Source organism: Coregonus lavaretus (genome assembly GCF_964263955.1).
Source record: "Coregonus lavaretus genome assembly, chromosome: 1".
In the NCBI taxonomy this organism is placed as follows: Eukaryota; Metazoa; Chordata; class Actinopteri; order Salmoniformes; family Salmonidae; genus Coregonus; species Coregonus lavaretus.
In genome coordinates, this window is record NC_139988.1 from 55,831,495 (window position 1) to 55,850,760 (window position 19,266).

At 43.7% G+C, this 19,266-nt stretch overlaps 1 protein-coding gene across 1 annotated transcript in view; it reads left to right on the forward strand.

Annotated features, from left to right (window-relative positions):
* The first annotated feature begins 2,788 nt into the window (after positions 1-2,788).
* The window catches only part of btaf1 (BTAF1 RNA polymerase II, B-TFIID transcription factor-associated), a 72,199-nt gene continuing 55,721 nt past the window's right edge, over positions 2,789-19,266 (forward strand). The window contains exons 1-19 of the mRNA XM_084168949.1: positions 2,789-3,171; positions 5,237-5,360; positions 5,863-5,977; positions 6,576-6,719; positions 9,592-9,806; positions 10,917-11,050; positions 11,335-11,464; positions 11,652-11,720; positions 11,881-11,970; positions 12,280-12,375; positions 12,581-12,757; positions 12,983-13,123; positions 13,452-13,576; positions 13,846-13,966; positions 14,234-14,338; positions 16,059-16,208; positions 16,540-16,685; positions 17,753-17,927; positions 18,215-18,418. Coding sequence (XP_084025075.1) covers positions 3,158-3,171; positions 5,237-5,360; positions 5,863-5,977; positions 6,576-6,719; positions 9,592-9,806; positions 10,917-11,050; positions 11,335-11,464; positions 11,652-11,720; positions 11,881-11,970; positions 12,280-12,375; positions 12,581-12,757; positions 12,983-13,123; positions 13,452-13,576; positions 13,846-13,966; positions 14,234-14,338; positions 16,059-16,208; positions 16,540-16,685; positions 17,753-17,927; positions 18,215-18,418 — 2,475 coding nt within the window. The 5' untranslated portion in view covers positions 2,789-3,157. The remainder of the gene's footprint in view (positions 3,172-5,236; positions 5,361-5,862; positions 5,978-6,575; positions 6,720-9,591; positions 9,807-10,916; positions 11,051-11,334; positions 11,465-11,651; positions 11,721-11,880; positions 11,971-12,279; positions 12,376-12,580; positions 12,758-12,982; positions 13,124-13,451; positions 13,577-13,845; positions 13,967-14,233; positions 14,339-16,058; positions 16,209-16,539; positions 16,686-17,752; positions 17,928-18,214; positions 18,419-19,266) is intronic.

Consider the following 19,266-nt stretch of genomic DNA (forward strand, 5'->3'; position numbering starts at 1 on the left):
GATAAAATGTAATGTACCCGGTTCCCTTTATATCGGCTAAGCAGTATACAGTACATAGCATAACATGTTTAATCAGATAAGATTCCATATATTGCCTGAATGGTAAAGGCACCATTTGTTGAAATCTGAATGTAAGCATGAATACTCCTCATTCCTGTGCTCATTTAACACAAGACATGTTTTATAACCATTATTCTAAAGACAACCATGAAAAGGCTGCATATGTGAAGCGATTAACATATTCCAAATACGTTTTATGTAACCACTCAAAGTGAGTCAACTGTTACTCCCTAAACATACTGTAATACAAACTGGAAAATATTGTGATTATGTAGCGGAAAATATACTTATTATCGATCTAACGTTAATCAACACCTTTTTTTCTTCAACCAGCCGGTTGTCCATTTTGTTTATCTTCCTAGGTACTTGGGGCCTCTTACAGACATACAATCGTTCAAGTGTCTCAATTTCACCAGGAACAAGAGGATTATGACACTCATCCACATCCTCAATGTCGATGACAGTATCAATCCCACTCTATCATGGAAACAAAATAAACATGTTTCAATAAAGGCTGCATACTAATAAATTGTAGCATCAACTTCATACTACAGTTACATCGGTAAAATGTAATTTTTAACAAATATATGGATGTAAAACATAATGATAATATATAATTTCCGCCAAATGCATATTCTTCATTATTTTTGGGTTACCTGTTGTGAGAGTGTATTAGTCGTAGGCAGAATAATAGATAGGCTTCTTCCTTTGCGCATGACTTCAAAGAGAAAAGCAACAAAGGCAGGCCAGATTACAAGAGAAATGCACTCTCTCATTAAAGTAAGTCTGTAGCAAATCAATAGTACAATCAAACAATGAAAGCCAGACAATACCGTGGTCAGACTTCTAGGTCTATAATGCAAAAATGGCAAGACCTGTATTTTCCCTACCTGCTCGTCAGCAATTTTATGAGGTTATTTTATTCTCACTTCTTTTTAACTAGATGAGGGAACATAAGAAGAATGACAAGACCAGCCATGATTATAGCATCTTTTGAGGATTGATAGACTGACTAACCACTAGATATCTCATCTTGTATTCCTGGAGCATGAGTCTACCTCTTTCTTGACTTCTGCTGAGCCTGATATGAGGGGGCTGTGGGATCACTCTCAACTATGGTCACCAAGAGGAGTCATTAAACACACACACACAACACCAACAATCAAATGCACAATGCTACTGAAAATGATTTTTTAAAAGCAGTATGCCAAATGCCAATACCCCTTTCTTGGATGTGTACTCCCATCTTGAAGTTGAAGCTTTTCCTTTTTCTCATTTGTCCTCCTCGAAACAAATGCTAGATGGATGTGTCATACAGAAGTGCTTCACTAGTGCCAAGTTATAGCCACATGCATCATATTTCCTCAAGCATCACCTTGAATTTGGGAAGAAATTTGATAGACATTTCTTAAATTCAGTTAAATACCCTCGAACCTCTTCTAGTGAGACCTGGCCGCCAAGTCACCATGGTCGTGGGGTGAACATGGGATAAAATAAACAAACTAAAACAAACAAACTAGAACAAACACTTAAACTCTGACAAAAGACCAGTAATACAATCATGGTTAAATTGTAGGAAAATAAGTAGCTAGCTAGACTCTCAGCACAGATGAAAGGGGTTAGTTAGCTAGCTAGTTATCATAATATTTGCTCAGTCTCAGCATAGCTAGCTAATTTGCTAGCTAGGTTCCTGCCAAATGCATAGCTAGCTAACGTTAGTTAATTAGAACTTGATAGGCTTTTCTTCAGACAGCTCCCTCACTGTTGCTAGATAGCAGCCATTAATTCACTGCTCCACTGTGTTAGCGAGCCATGGCCATCTATTGCCAGACCAGACAGCGTGCGCTAAATAAACATTCAACTCTTTGCATGAGCCTGGCACTAGCAGTTTCAGCACTGGTCAGCTCCTGATGCTGAAACTCAGCTACGACAGCATAGGTCTGCTTGCTCAAATGTTAGTCATTTACATGTTAGTCATTTAGCAGACGCTCTTATCCAGAGCGACTTACAGTTAGTGAGTACATACATATTTGTATTTATTTTTCATACTGGCCCCCCACCATGCTCTACCAACATCCCTGCCGGCCATTCCCTCCCCTACCCTGGACGACGCTGGGCCAATTGTGCGCCGCCCCATGGGTCTCCCGGTCATGGCCGGCTACGACAGAGCCTGGATTCGAACCAGGATCTCTAGTGGCACAGCTAGCACTGCGATGCAGTGCCTTAGACCACTGCGCCACTTGGGAGACCTATAAATAAAGACCAAATAAAATAAAAAGTGAAATTTACAAATGTAGCTGCTGGACACTTCAAAAATGAATACATTTTAGCTACATCACTTTTACATCATTTAAAAGTGTTTTGAAAGATGCGACTTTGTGACTCAGAAGAAAAGTTTTAAAGACTATTGGTGATGGAGCTTTGATGGACAGTTACATTAATTGTATTATTTATTTTATCACCATGAGGTTTGAGTTGCAAGAGGTTGGTTTCACAGAGTGGGTAACATACCTTTTCGTAAAGGTTCTCTGTTGAATGACAGGCGCGTGGGCGGGCTTTTGTCAATTCAAAAGGGGAATCATGTATTTCCTGCGAGGAGTTTTTTTGTTCGCTTCGTGCACTTCCTCTTTAATGTGCTTTTCGATTGGTCGCTGAAATGGCTTCTAACCAATCAGCCGGCGCCTGTTATGGAGGACGGAATAAATGCAAGATGTCGCCTCATATAAAATCAGCCTCCTGGGTTCCCTTTAGCGAACACAAAAATTACTATTTAAATCTTATTAGATTAAAGTACTTATCTGGGAGTAGTTCTGAAGGTTAATACAAGGTTTAAGGTGATATAAGTTTAATAAATTGCATTTTTCTCAGGAAGAAGTTATTGAAGAGATAGAGGGACCTACTTTGAAGACCTGATTTGATGCTCATTTCGACTGGTTTCGGGTGGTGAGCTGTGAGAAGAGACGCACTAGCGGCCTCCCTTGCTAGGCTAACTAGCTAGCGCATTGGATTAGCGTCAAGTAAAGAGGATCACTTTTAATGATCGCTCCTGTTGAATACGGATCACAAAAGAGTACATTTACACATTCAATTAATTGTCATGGCCGTATCAAGGTGAGATTCCCTAGCTATCTGTTTAATATCAAATATTATTAACTTAGCCACTAGTTATCTAGCTAGTTAGCATTAACAGGCATCGGCATGGTGTTGATGGCTAGCTAGCCTAACACAACGGCCCGTGGTGGTTCATGATACCGGGCCAACCGTGCTTGGTTCATGGCATGCGTTTTCCAACTTGGTAGTTCTAGCTAAACAACCGTTTTAACTACCTAAGTTATCTAGCAAGTTTAGCCAGCCAGTTTACTACTGAGCTACTAGATACAAAAACGGCAGCAATTCCTAGCTAACGTTAAGTAGCTAATTGTAGTTACCAGCAGACCTGTCGCATACAATTGATCATGATAATATGGTCTTCGAGACATGTTTTTACCTTTAGCTGTTACTTGATGTGCCATCTGCTTGCAAACGTGCCAGTCTATCATCTTGCGAATTAGATTATCGCTCATGTTTCATCCAGATATTTATTTTGTATGGTGGTTTGTTTCACTCGTGTCATATCCAGCATGTGTAAATGAATTGGCTCAGAAATAACATGGAACAACCTGAATTCTTCGGGCATTCTACAAGGTGTCGGGAACGTTCCGCTGGGATGTGGTCCATCCTGACGCGTTGGCATCACGCAGTTGCTGCAGATTGGACGGCGGGACGTTCATGCTGCGAACTGCCCGTTCCATCTCATCCCAAAAATGCTCTATTGGGTTGAGGTCTCGGGACTGAGCAGGCAACTCAAGTAAACTGAACTCGCTGTCATGTTTCAGGCAATATTTTTCCACTCCTCAATTGTCCAGTGTTGGTGATCGCCTGCCCTGGAGACCCTTATTGTTTTTAGCTGATAGGAGTGGAACCTGGTGTGGTTGTCTGCTGCAATGGCCCATCCGTGACGAGGATCGATGAGTTGTGCATTCTGAGATACCGATCTGCACACCACTGTAGTGATACTGTTATTTATCTGTTTGTGGCCCGCCTGTTAGCTTGCATGATTCTTGCCATTCTCATTCGACCTCAACGAGCTGTTTTTGCTCACAGGACTGTCAATGACTGGATGTTTTTTGTTTGTCGCACCATTCTCGGTAAACCCTTGACACTGTCGTGCGTGAAAAGCCCAGGAGGGTGGCTGTTTCTGAGACACTGGATCCGGCACACCTGGCACCGACGATCATACCACGCTCAGTCGCTTAGGTCACTCGTTTTACCCATTCTAACGTTCAATGGAACAGTAGATGAATGCCTCGATGTATGCCTGCTTTATATAGCAAGCCATGGCCACATGACTCACTGTCTGTAGGATCGATAATAAACTGTCCGGTGAGTCTATATCCATAAACCTGACCTGAAGGTTACCTGGATGCAATGATCTATTGACAGTTAGCCAGGCTCCAGCCAACTTCTGAATCTTGAAGTTCAGTGATATGCGCACTGAATCTGAACATCCGCTTATATTTTGATATCAAATTACCTAGTTGGTAGTACAATAACAATTGAGAACAAATCAAAACATTTCCACCTGGATCATTTGAATGCTCAAAGGGGAAAATATAGTTTTTACCCCTGCCAAACTATTCCTAATCCCAACAAGATGTATACACCTCAACCATAAGTGTATTAATGGGTAGCGGAGAGATGTTGGATTTGTTTTACTCAGTGGCTGGGCATGTTGCCACACTGCACAGAATCACCCTTTTTTTAATGGCCCTTGGTTTTATTTTTAGCAGAGATGTGTTCAATACTCCTATCTCATGCACAGTATACTCTAGGACTTGAAGTGCCCTCCCTAGTGCCATGTACACTGGGCAATCTGCAAAACTGAAATATTATGGAAAGTGAAACCTACACCTTATTTCACAAAGCAGAAGTTCAAGTTCCCACTTAGGATGCTGTCGACAAGACCGGAGTTCTACAACGCTCCATGGAGTTCGTGTCCTTTTGTTACATTTGGAAATATAATGCAAAAAAACTAATGCAACTTCTCAAGTCTCTTCTCACATGCAATGGAGCTCAATGAATCCCTAGTATATTATTTTTGTATCTACTTTTTTCCTCCCCTTCTCTTGTCCTCCAGGCTTGATCGTCTTTTCATCTTGCTTGACACTGGAACTACTCCGGTGACGAGGAAGGCTGCTGCCCAACAGCTGGGAGATGTGGTCAAACTACATCCACATGAGCTCAACAACCTGTTGTCGAAGGTAAGTCTGGGCTTGCTGTCTTCCTCATGAGTGCCCACAGTCAGGTCCCTATCTACATCAGGGTTGTATACATTGGGCACTAAAAAGAAGAATAGACTGAAATAGGGAGGGACTACTTGAACTTGTCTGAGAAATGTTTGTTTTCGTTTTACTACAGCGTGTGCTAATGAATACGATCCAGGGAGTCCACACTGTTGTCAGCTCCCTACCCCCCTGCCTATAGTGCTGCCAAAAGGGCATCCATACTTTAACCACCCATACAGATTTGCAAACCCCTCTTTACCTTGTCTGGAAAAATGTAAATGGAGGCCCATAAAGGTCATAGACTGCTGAATAGCCCACTGTCTTCGTTTCCTTCGTGGCATGTTGAGGTGATTATTAAACCAGTGGAACCTTTGAACTGGAATAGTGCATAAGTTCCCACAATCTGATCTGATGCATTTGAATGAGATGTGTTACATCCTACGAGTCTTGTGTTTTCTTGCTCACCCATAACCTACAGGTGTTGACGTACCTGAGAAGTCCAAACTGGGACACGCGTATCGCTGCGGGTCAGGCAGTGGAGGCCATTGTGAAGAATATCCCAGAGTGGAACCCGTCACCCAAGCCCAAACAAGGTGAACCAACCTTAACCTGCCATGTTATTCACAGCCAAGTGCCTCTGTTTTGTTACACACCTGACAGTAGGGAACAAATAAAGCCATAACGTTCCATTACTCACAGGATTAGCATTTAAATAACCTTTGTGAAACATGTGCCATGGCCTCTATAGCTTTGTTTTAGCCACCAGGAATCAGTTTAATGAGTAGGTATATGTGAACACACTAGCAAATGTTTGCCCTAGGTGTTATACAACTGATGTCAGAGCTGCTCTTAAGTAACCATTGACAGTAGGTGATGAGGTATTTGAATGTGTAGGCTTATGTTCTCACATGGAAATGAAACACTTAACATTTCATCAGCATTCACCACTCATTATACAAAGCTCTGACGAAGGCTGTGAGGGTGATATGTAAATTTAAATAAACAAGTGATACCGGCAAGTGCAGTGTGCAGGTTTCTCCTTTTCTTGATCTAATATTTCCCACTCAACAGTAAAAAGTGTGGGTCCCATTCTGACTGTAAGATTAGTCAGAACTTTAAACAACCTTAACTTTTGAATGATTTGATGTTGTATCTAACCGTGGTGCGGGGCTGCTTGTCGATCTCTTCCAGAGTCGTGTGCAGACTTTTCCCCAGAGGACTCCTACTCTGACCGGTTGAGTTTCTACCGATTCGACATCTCCCGCCTGCTCAAACATGGTGCTTCTCTACTGGGTTCTGCCGGAGCTGAGTTTGAGGTCCAGGATGACAAGTCCGGTATGCATCTGGTTTTTAACTCTTAACTCGTCCTACGAACACCTGGCTCAGTAATGTGAGGCTCCTAATAGGTTGGTTTGTCTGTTATTATCCAATTAGAAGGAATGTTTTGGGAGAATCTGGTATGTGACCAAATTGATAGGCTGTTTTCGTGCTCTTTTGTGAAACAACCTCACTGGGCAAGCTGCCATAGCCTCGGAGAACAGGGCTTGGGGGTCACAAAGTCAAATTGATTCATACATGATATCCAATTGATTACTATAAATGCCATTTAAAATACTATAAACATGGACCATCAAGCTATTTCATTCTCAATTTAAGGACACATGGGTATCAAAAATAAATATTTTTAATATCGCTTTATCACAATAATAGAACAAAGATATGCCAAATTTCAGTCTGAAGGAAGTATGTTTTGGTGTGACTGAAATGCATCAAAGTTATTGGAAAGTTCAGGGATGATCATCAACAGGGCATATAATTAACACCCGCCAAATCCGGGTAGATTTAGGTATTGGCGGGTAAAGGCATCCGCATGCTTCCCAGCCGAAACAGTTCAGTAGAGTTTGTGCATATATTATGAAGACATTTTGTGACGTTTTAGTTCGTTTTGGACTTCGGTGAGTTTTTTTTGTGGCTGTTTGGGCACACATTTTTTCTGGAGGCAAGCCGAAGTTCGGAGTTGAAGTCTACGCCCCTTTGTCGGTGATTGGTCAACAGTAGGGGTTCTTCTAAAAAGTATTTGCCATTCAACGAGGGATGACTAGTTTTCATGCTAATTAAGACTAACTAAATTAATGACAGATTTCTTGAGTTACTTCTGACTATTTTCAGGAAGTGTATACTGGCTACGGCGTCTCAAAATGGACAAACAGTATTATTGCTGCTTTTTTCTCATTTTTCAAGCAAAGGTCTTTTAAGGGAGTATGCGAGGACACTCATTTGGTTCGGCTAGGCACCAGCCGAACTTAAGCATGCTGACACCTTAAGAATGTCAATTTCACCAGCCACGTAGGCGGGTGGTCAATTTGCAGGGCTCTACAGTACAAGCATTACATTTGCATTTGCAAATAAAAAATAAAGTAAAAAGTCAAGTATGAGCACATGTGCGAGTTGTGATTTGTAGCTGTTTTCAAAGTATTTCTGCCATTTTGTTTCATAGCTGCTAATTGCACAACGAAATACGAATCTATATCCCACCTCGTGCAGCAACACTGCCTGGCCTGGGGAGCTTTGTGCGCTCTGCTTATTTTCATTTTTGGAGGTGCTGTGTACCGGCATAAATGTTGGTCTAGTGTTTCTTGGTTATTTACATTGTTTTGTTCAAGGTCGGTTGTTTTTCAATGTTAGTTTGAGTCTGGTGCTTCAATTGATGGCGAAGAAATACTGTCTATTGTCTACTACTAGTCAGATCCAAAATCTCACACAGACCCCACACTTAACAAGACTCGAGTGGCCCCATTACCATTGTAACCTCCTGCCCTTAAAGTGGCAGCTGAACATTTTGGCTCATCTGATATTTTGGTTGAAAGACTCGGGTCACGGCCTCCCAAGTGGGCAGCGGTCTAAGGCACCGCATCGCAGAGCAAGCTGCGTTACTACAGATCCTGGTTCGATACCGGGCTGTGTCGCAGCCGGCCACGACCGGGAGACCCATTAGGTTTAGGGGAGGGTTTGGCCGGCCGGGATGTCCTTGTCCCATTGTGCTGTAGCGACTCCTGTGGCGGGCCGGGCACATGCACGCTGACACGGTCGCCAGGTGTGCGGTGTTTCCTCCGACACGTTGTTGCGGCTGGCTTCTGGGTTAAGCGTGCATTGTGTCAAGAAGCAGTGCGGCTTTTTCGGGGTTGTGTTTTGGAGGACGCACGGCTCGACCTTCGCCTCTCCCGAGTCCGTACAGGAGTTACAGCGATGGGACAAGACTAACTACCAATTGGGGAGTAAAGGGGGTAAAAAAGACTTGGGTCACAAAAAATGAAATGAAATTCACCAATATCTCATTACTTCTTACTAAAACATTTTTTGTTTTAGAAACATTAAGCATGGTCATCTTGTTTTTTTTGTTGGTTGGGGGAGGGTTTGATGTAATTACAGCAAAACAAATATTTTGGCTGGTTAAATCTAAGTGGCTGGTGGACCAAGACGTTTGTTTGATCGGGGCCAATGAAGTTGCTGAGAGACGCATGCAATGACTATGCCTGCTGTAGGGTGTCAGGATTTAGTTTCAATGTTGCATCATCTGCATTCTGAATCTCACTTTTGCGTCGCTCGGCCCTTGGTGTCAGTGACCACAGTTCAGAGCACGGCTGGGTCCCAAATGGCACCATACACTGTTGTCCCTATAAAGTCACTTTTTGGATCAGGGCCCATTTATTTTTTATTTTTAATCGCTAAGTTCATTTAGAGGCAAGTTATCTAAACTTGTTATCATGGTTGAATTACTGGCCGTGGGGCCCCGACTTGATTTTGTTAGTCTCACTCAGATATCATGTTAGAAACTACAAACTTTTCTCTACACCCCATGGCAAAATGTGTAGAATTGCATGAGATTATACACATTTTATCGGGGGGGTACCAGACCTGCGAGGAACTACGGCCCCTCATGAGTTCAGATTTTGTGGCCCCCTTCAAAGTTGCCCATCCCTGCCCTAAGGGCTGGTTTCAGGGACGTGCACATTAGTCCTGGACCAAAACGCACTTTCAATGGAGATTCTGCATTGAGAACCATTTTTTCTTTCTCCATTACTAGAGGCTTAATCTGTGTCCAGGAAACCAGCCATATGTGTCCATGTATTCTCTACATAAATGAGTTTCTCCATAGTTGGTATTTTCTACAAGCTTCATACCCCTTCTCTTTGCTCTCCCGTGCCAGGTGAAGTGGACCCTAAGGAGCGTCTCGCCCGCCAGAGGAAGCTGCTGCAGAGGAAGCTGGGACTGGACATAGGTGCCGCAATCGGCATGGACACGATGGAGCTTTTCAATGATGAGGACCTGGACACCCAGTACATCTGCACGCCCAGTGGCCCTAAGGCCCAGGGACAGGGAGGGAAGGGCTCTGGACCCTGCTCCAGCTCCCATAACCACGTGGTGAGTCAGTCACACTACCTCCATTTCCAACTCTCCTTTAGGCTGTTACTGTACGTTGAGCTCCAAGGCTGTCATTGAGTCAGTAATTTCGTTCAATTTTGAACAGCATCCTACAAAGCTTAACACCGAGGGTTGTGTTCATTAGGCCATGCTACGAAAAATGTTCTGGAACATTTTGCATCGGAAAACGAAAAATTAGTTTATTATTGGATTAGTCCAGGTAGTCCCTCCCTGTTTCACTCTGTTTCAAAGCCTTTTCTAACAACTGAACTCCACCCAGGTAGCAACAAGTGCAGGCTACTATCCTTGGTTAATTTGGTCACAACCGTGGCAGACAGTGTGTGAGGTTTAGAAGCTTGGTGCTTCTTTCAGCACCTCAAAGCGTTGCCAGGTATATTTTGGACCCTTCAGTCAAAACCTGGCTATGCGTAACCAAACTTGGACAGAGGAGGCATGCTGTAACTTGTCCAACCATGACCGGGACGTCTGGTAAGAAGACCTTGGTGTAGGTCTTGACATAACATGCTTTGAAAACGTTACTAGCTGTCAAATCTTTGCTTCCGCAATCCTTGTTTCCTCAATGCCTCTCAAAGATCATTGGAGGAGAGGCTAAAGGTCCCTCAGAAAATTGAGGAAGGCATTGAGGAAACAAGGACTGAGGAAGCAAGGACTTGATAGCTAGTAATGTTTTCAGACACGGCCATAGTCTGGGGACTAACATCAGATAGGCTTGCTTTCTGCAATCTTCTCTCATGGAAAGATTTCAATCTGAGTTGGAGTGCAGGAAACCTAGGGGTGGTGCGAAGTGTCATAACTATTTCTGTGTCTATCCTAATGATCAACTAGACCAGATGCAAAGCCAAGATGGCATAGTTCCCGGTCCACCCCACTTATCTGACCTGCACCTTTCAGCGTGCATGTGCCGTCTTCACTTTAGGATGTGATCTGTGCAAGTTGTGTTCATATCTTTGTCGCTGTTAGAAGGAAACAACAACATGCTCTCTGTCTGAGGAACTGTCTCTTTGGTCAGAGAAATGAATGAAATAAGTTAACAATTGTTTTGTTCGATCACTAGAAACTAATGTTCAATTGTAATTGTTCCACTTTCAGCCCATGCAGGCGGCAGAGATAATAGACGCAGAGTTTCGACCAGGCATGAGCAACCGACAGAAGAACAAGGCTAAGAGGATGGCCAAGCTAGTGGCAAAGCAACGATCCAAAGACATGGATCCCAACGAGAGAAGGTATGCCCTATTTCTTCCAAAGCTTTTTAGACAGGTCGTGTTCATTACGCAACAAACTGAACAAATCGTTTTGAAACTGAGTGGAAAGTGGAGGCACTGTCTGTACATGTCCAATAAGAGATGCTCATTTACGTTTTCTGCTACAAAACTCTTTGCTACGTTTGCCCTAATGAACATAACCCAGGTCTTTCTGTCTTTGGTTTCCATCTGCATTGTATAATGTAGGCGATGGGGTCTGAGTTTGGAAATCAAATCACAGATAAATATTATTATTATTTCTGTAGTAATGACAGTTTTGAGGGGGAGCCTGAGGAGAAGCGCAGGAAAACTACCAACGTAGTCATCGACCAACCGGCAACGGAGCATAAAGTCTTAATCGATAATGTTCCAGACAACTCCAGTCTCTTAGAAGAGGTAAGAAATGGGTCACCAAGGATAAAGCTCTTTATAAAGAATACGATCAAAGTCAACCATTTTACACAGAACTTGAGAATCAATTTACTCGGCGTCTGGAGAAAGACGGTATAGTTCAACTGTTATAAAATCTGTGTCTTTGTCCAAACGTTGAACAGTTCTGATTCATCTTGTGCTTTATTTCCAGACCCAGGAGTGGCCCCTGGAGAGCTTTTGTGATGAGCTCTGTAATGACTTATTCAACCCCTCATGGGAGGTAATGACCTTCCTATTCCTAGCAGACCCGTTCAAGTAATCTGTAATCCTACAGCGCTTAATGTAGTTGTCCTATAAGGATCCATTGTATAACACATAACAGGCAGCATATAGACTGACACTGATCTATGAAACTACTAGTGCTCTGATTATGTGTTCAGATTCGTCACGGTGCAGGCACAGGCCTCAGGGAGATCCTCAAGTCTCAAGGTGCTGGAGGAGGGAAGCTGGTGGAATGCACTGCAGAACAGGTACTGTATCTGACTCTTCTCTCTATGCCAGAGTTTCCCCAAACTCTGTGCTAGGGCACCCTCTGGGTGCACTTTTAGATTTTTTTTTCCCCCTAGCACTACACAGTGGATTTAAATAATCAAAGCTTGATAGTGAGTTGGTTATTTGAATTGGCTGTGTCGTGTTAGGTCAAAAAACTAAACGTGCACCCAGGTGGGGCCCCAGGACCGAGTTTGGGAAGCACTGCTCTATGCAACCTGCAAACATGATAGTTCAGTTTACCTCTAATCGATATGACCACAATATGTCTGACCTTTGACCTTTCCCAGATGGCGCGGCAGCACCAGGAGTGGCTGGAGGATGTGGTTATACGGCTGCTCTGTGTGTTTGCTCTGGACCGTTTTGGAGACTTTGTCTCTGATGAGGTGTGTCTTGTATCATACCATGCAATTGAGTGGGATGGTTGAATTCAATTTAATATGACTGTTATTTACTCCCTCTGGGGTAAGGTTGCAAAATTCAGAAAGATTTATCAAATGCCAGTTTACAGAATTTTGTTACCCTACCTACAGGCACTTGAGTCAGGCGTTGCTGTATGTCTAACATGCTGTCTCTCTCCTTTCTGGGCAGGTGGTGGCTCCGGTCAGAGAGACTTGTGCCCAGACACTGGGCGTGGCCTTGCGCCATATGAATGACAGCGGCGTTGCCATGACTGTTGACATCTTGCTGAAGCTGCTGACGGAGGACCAGTGGGAGGTCCGGCACGGAGGTCTTCTGGGCATCAAGTATGCCCTGGCTGTCCGACAGGTACCAATAACCACCTGCTCCTGTCCTGTCTGCTTGTGTCTGATGCCCATCATGGATGATGTGTGTTATCCAGTGTAAGGCAGTAAAACAAGCGTTTTATACATGTATAGACTGGACTCTCTTTTTGTTTTTTCTCTTGCACTCTTAACTCTCTTTTTTAATGTATTTCTGTCTTATGCCCCCTCTCTTGTTCTTTTTCTTTCCCTCTCTCTTTCTCCCGCTCAGGACCTGATCTCCGCTCTGCTTCCGCGGGTGCTCCCTGCCATCACAGAGGGGCTGCAGGACCTGGATGATGATGTCAGAGCGGTGGCAGCCGCGGCCCTCATCCCTGTGGTGGACAGCTTAGTACAGCTACTCCCCAACAAGGTCAGACTGGAACACCTCTCCACGTCTGGTCACCTTAACTGCCCTTTAGCCTCTCTCCAACCTCACCCCTCACATAGTCCTATCCATCTCATGGCTTGCCGCCTTGGCATTGTATACTTCTTTATGGCACAGGAGGGTTGTGTTTAGTAAGCACCAAATGGTTACCTGGGCTTGTCCAGTAAGAAATGCTCATGTTTTCCGTTGCATGCCCTAATGGACACAACCCAGGTAGTTAATTTGCTTTATTTGTTTTTTCAGTACTGTGCTGACTATAGCAGTTGTCTCTGTTGTATAATCATGACCGCTGTGTTTTCTTTGTATTGTTCAGGTCCCATTCATAGTGAACACCCTGTGGGACGCTCTCCTGGAGCTGGATGACCTGACAGCCTCCACCAACAGCATCATGACCCTACTGTCCTCTCTGCTCACCTACCCCCAGGTCCGACAGTGCAGGTGAGTGACTCATTTCCTGTCTGTAAATATATAACCTCTTCTCCCACTTTAACATGGAACAGTTGTCTTGTAAAGTCAATGGTGTTTGATATGGCTGTGCAATGTTCTCACCAGTGATTATTTTTCTGTTCTTTTGTTCAAGAATATGACATTGTAGAATGTTGTCTTAGTTTTTTTTGTCATAGTACATGCAAATCACACTAGATGTTTCAGAGGACAACTTGTGCAAGGGTTAACAGGCCCAACAATGTTCTCTTTTGTCCCTCCAGCATGCAGCAGTCCCTAACGGTCCTTGTCCCTCGGGTCTGGCCATTCCTTAGACACACCATATCATCAGTCAGACGGGCTGCACTAGAGACCCTCTTCACCCTACTATCCAAAGCTGACCAGGTGGGTTTGTAAGGGAAAGAGATGCCAATGGCCCAATCCTAAATAGACCCCATGCACTAGTCTAGATCTGAGAGGATTGGATAGGTGTAAGCAATAAGGCTAGGTGAAAGTTTCACCATTTATTGTTTATACCAATCAAATCCTCTCAGATTTCCACAAGTAGGAGTCGATTTGAGATTGAATGATTGAAATGCTAAACTATGACTACAACTGTGTTTATACAATTTGGCTGATTTCATCACTGAAGTCTTTTTTGTGGTGTTCCAGAGCTGTGCGCTATGGCTCAACCAGGTCCTGCAAGACATGCTCCGACACATCTTCCAGTCCTGCATCCTGGAGAGCAATCAGGAGATCCTGGACCTCATCCAAAAGGTTTGTTTGTCTCACTCTCACACACACACACTATCAAGGAGGTCATATATCCTGGCTGATACAGTACAATGGTGCTAGAGGGGATGGCTGCTGTTTTACGTGCTCCTAACCAACTGAGCTAATTTGTGTGTTTTTTCACATTGTTTGTAACGTATTTTGTACATAATGTTGCTGCTACCGAAAAGAGCTTCTGGATATCAGAACGGCGATTACTCACCTCAACTGGACAACGATTATTTTCTTTAATGAGTCCGACGCAAAGGATATACTGCTTCTCCGAGACCAGGCCCAAATCCCTGTCATTCGCGTGAAGACTTAAAGAAATGGGCCGGATATCAGGGTGCCTTGTTCAAATTCGTTGGCGAGTGGGTAACCCACCTCTACCATCCGTTCTATTGGCCAACGTGCAATCAATGGAAAATAAACTGGATGATCTCCGTTCGACTATCCTACCAACGGGACATTCAACTGTAATATCTTATGTTTCACTGAGTCGTGGCTGAACGACGACACAGAGAATATACACTATTGTTCAAAAGTTTGGGGTCACTTAGAAATGTCCTTGTTTTCGAAAGAAAAGCAATTTATTTTGTCCAATAAAATAGATCAGAAATACAGTATAGACATTGTTAATGTTGTAAATGGCTATTGTAGCTGGAAACAGCTGATTTTTAATGGCATATCTACATAGGCGTACAGAGGCCCATTATCAGCAACCATCAGTCCTGTGTTCCAATGGCACGTTGTGTTTGCTAATCCAAGTTTATCATTTTAAAAGGCTAATTGATCATTAGAAAAACCTTTTGCAATTATGTTAGCACAGCTGAAAACTGTTGTGCTGATTTTAAATAAGCAATAAAACTGGCCTTCTTGAGACTAGTTGAGTATCTGGAGCGTCGGCAATTGTGGGTTCGATTACAGGCTCAAAATGGCCAGAAACAAATAACTTTCTTCTGAAACTCGTCAGTCTATTCTTGTTCTGAGAAATGAAGGCTATTCCATGCGAGAAATTGCCAAGAAACTGAAGATCTCGTACAACGCTGTGTACTACTCCCTTCACAGAACAGCGCAAACTGGCTCTAACCAGAATAGAAAGAGGAGTGGGAGGCCCCGATGCACAACTGAGCAAGAGGACAAATACATTAGTGTCTAGTTTGAGAAACAGACACCTCACAGGTCCTCAACTGGCAGCTTCATTAAATAGTACCCGCAAAACACCAGTCTCAACGTCAACAGTGAAGAGGCGACTCCGGGATGCTGACCTTCTAGGCAGAGTTGCAAAGAAAAAGCCATATCTCAGACTGCCCATCTTAATCTTTTATTTTTATTGGCCAGTCTGAGACATGGCTTTTTCTTTGCAACTCTGCCTAGAAGGTCAGCATCCCGGAGTCGCCTCTTCAGTATTTTTGTTTTGACATTGCTGCTACTCACTGTTTATTATCAATGCATAGTGACTTTACCCCTACCTACATGTACAAATTACCTCGACTAACCTGTACCCCAGCACGTTGACTCGGTACCGGTACTCCCTGGATATAGCTTATTTTATTGCGTAACTTTTTTAAATTTATTTTTTACTTTAGTTTATTCAGTAAATCTTTTCTTAACCAACAATGCAGTTCAAGAAATAGTTACGGGCTTGTAAGTAAGCATTTCACGGTAAGGTCTACACCTGTTGTATTTGGCACATGTGACATGTTTTTTAATTAATGTCTTCTAGGTGTGGACAGAGCTGCTGCGCCAGGCCCCTCAGCATTACGTGGTGGCAGCCAGCTGTCCCTGGATGGGCGCCTGGCTCTGCCTGATGATGCAAGCCTCTCACATCCCCATAGACATCAACATGCTGCTGGAAGTCAAGGCTCGCTGCAAGGTGAGAGGGTGGTTACTAAATTAGGACTGATTGGTACATCAGTTACAGATTGTTGTATTCTCAAGTGCCCCTGTACTAATGTTACACAGGGCTTCATTATGGGATAGGTTTATGTATTTTCTCTGGTATGATGCTGTTATCCAGTTGTCTAAGGTCAGGCTCATTAGGGCACATTCACATTTTTGCTAAATGTTTTGCAACGGAAAACATTTTGTTTCTTATTGGACAACCTTAGATGGTACCCGTCTGTTCCGGACAGTTATTTTCCGTTTTGTGCCTACTGAACGCTACCCAGTCTTTGATGCATGTGTTCTCTGATTTGATTTGACAGGAGAAGGCTGGGGGGAAGCCTCGCCAGGGAGCCTTGGTTCAGGTGAAGGAGACTGTTCAGGAGTATATCGCTGGGGCAGAAACTGTGACCGAGGACCCAATGACGCGAGACTATGTGGTGACACGGGCTCGCCTCATGGCCGCAAAGTTAGTCCCTCTCTGTTTCTATTACTCTGCGTCTAATTTTGATCCATAGCGATAATGAAGAAAAAACAATGGTGGAATTGGGACTATTGTTGGCAGCGGTTGGCTCCTGAGAGACTAAGATTTAAAAACTCATCGCAGCACTGTATGGTTTCTGCAGCCAGCTGCTACTCTGGTTGGACAGTTAGTCAAGGCAAGAGCAACTCGGCATCGTTGGGCTCTAAGCCTCATAAGCCTTGTTCACACTACAGACCTTAATACTCAAATCATTTTTATTTTTTATTTTTTAAAATCTGTTTTGGAATACTGACTGTCCAAACAGCAAGTTACAAGTGACCAAATCGGATTTGTGTGTGTTCAGACAGCAGTCATTTGCTGACATGGCTACGCTAGTTGTCATAGTAACAACGGGTGTGTGCGAGGTGGTGAAGGCAGGTTGGTGGCGCTCATGCTTCCTATCGCTCAGAAGTTATGTAGCAAGCTAACGTGACATCAATGCCTGCCACGGACGTTTCCCAGTTGCTTTGAATGTTCAAAATCATAGGGTAAGAACACTTTTAAAGCCTCAGGAAAAGATGATCCAACTTTCAACACAAGTCCTTTTTGTCTAGCCACAGCAGTCGGCTAGCTAGGTAGCTATTTAGCTTTCTAGCATATTCACTAATTTAGTTTGTAATCAATTAACAAGCTAGAACCACTTGAGGGCAAATAAATCTTGACCATTCAGACACGTCGCATGGCCGGGAATCAGACTTCAAACCACCTACGAAGGTGGTTTGACATGTGGCTTAAAATATCAGAATCCATGTGCTTTTTGGCTGTTCAGACTGCAGGAAAAATAAAATATTTGAATCGGATATGTAAAGTGTGCTTTACTGCCTGGAGTCCTGGTATGTTGATACAAATGTTTCACCCATTCCAGCTCATTGTCTTCCTCATTTAACAAACCAGTATGCAAACTGAAACTTGTAAAAAAAAGAAATGCGATGGTGGAATTGCGACAAATCCAGTTACAACATTTGCAATAAGTTATTATGAATGCCTAACAATTTTCATTTTTTTCTCTTCAGATTGTTGGGGGCCCTGTGTCGGTGTATTTGCGACCCACAGGTCAACTCGTCCTCCCAGGACATCCGGCCGGCTGAGTCGCTGGGCCAGTTGCTGCTTTTCCACCTCAACTCAAAGTCTGCCCTGCAGCGCATCGCTGTGGCACTGGTACTTTGTGAGTGGGCCGCAGTGCAGAAGGTAGGACCTGAGTCTGTTTTTCGTTCGTACGTTTTTGTAATCGTTTTATTTGGATAGGAGTTTTTCACCATAATGCTGTCAGGATTTATTTCAGAAAGGCTTTTATGGCCGGGCTTCAAACAAACTCATATAACCTACCCGTGCAGGGCGATTTACTAATTTCAGCTTGAGCCAACATCTCAAGGTGTGTGTATGTATATCCAGCATGATATCAGCAAACTGTTTCATTGAATCCTGGCCGATTTGAAATTAAACCGCCTTGCCCCCCCCCCCCCTTCTCGCCTCAGGAGTGTCAGGTGGTGTCAGCCATGGTCCAGCCTCGCCTCTTAGCTATCCTGTCAGAGCAGCTGTACTACGATGAGATCGCCATTCCCTTCACACGCATGCAGAACGAGTGTAAGCAGCTCATCTCCCTGCTGGCCGACGCTCAGATCGACGTGCGCGACCGCCTCAACTGCAGTGTTTTCACCATCGACCAGGCCAGCGAACTGGTGAGAACACTCTGTATCCGTGTATAAATAGTGGTCTTCTCAGTTGGTAGAGCATGGCGCTTGCAACGTCTGGATGTTGGGTTCGATTCCTGGGACTATCGTATGTTAAATTTATGCACGCATGACTGTCGCTTTGGATAAAAGCATCTGCTAAATGGCATTTACAGTGAGGGGAAAAAAGTATTTGATCCCCTGCTGATATTGTATGTTTGCCCACTGACAAAGAAATGATCAGTCTATAATTTTAATGGTAGGTTTATTTGAACAGTGAGACAGAATAACAACAAAAAAATTGTGAAAATGTCAAACATTTTATAAATTGATTTGCATTTTAATGAGGGAAATAAGTATTTGACCCCTCTGCAAAACATGACTTAGTACTTGGTGGCAAAACCCTTGTTGGCAATCACAGAGGTCAGACGTTTCTTGTAGTTGGCCACCAGGTTTGCACACATCTCAGGAGGGATTTTGTCCCACTCCTCTTTGCAGATCTTCTCCATGTCATTAAGGTTTCGAGGCTGACGTTTAGCAACTCGAACCTTCAGCTCCCTCCACAGATTTTCTATGGGATTAAGGTCTGGAGACTGGCTAGGCCACTCCAGGACCTTAATGTGCTTCTTCTTGAGCCACTCCTTTGTTGCCATGGCCGTTGTGTTTTGGGTCATTGTCATGCTGGAATACCCATCCACGACCCATTTTCAATGCCCTGGCTGAGGGAAGGAGGTTCTCACCCAAGATTTGACGGTACATGGCCCCGTCCATCGTCCCTTTGAAGTTGTCTTGTCCCCTTAGCAGAAAAACACCCCCAATGCATAATATTTCCACCTCCATGTTTGACGGTGGGGATG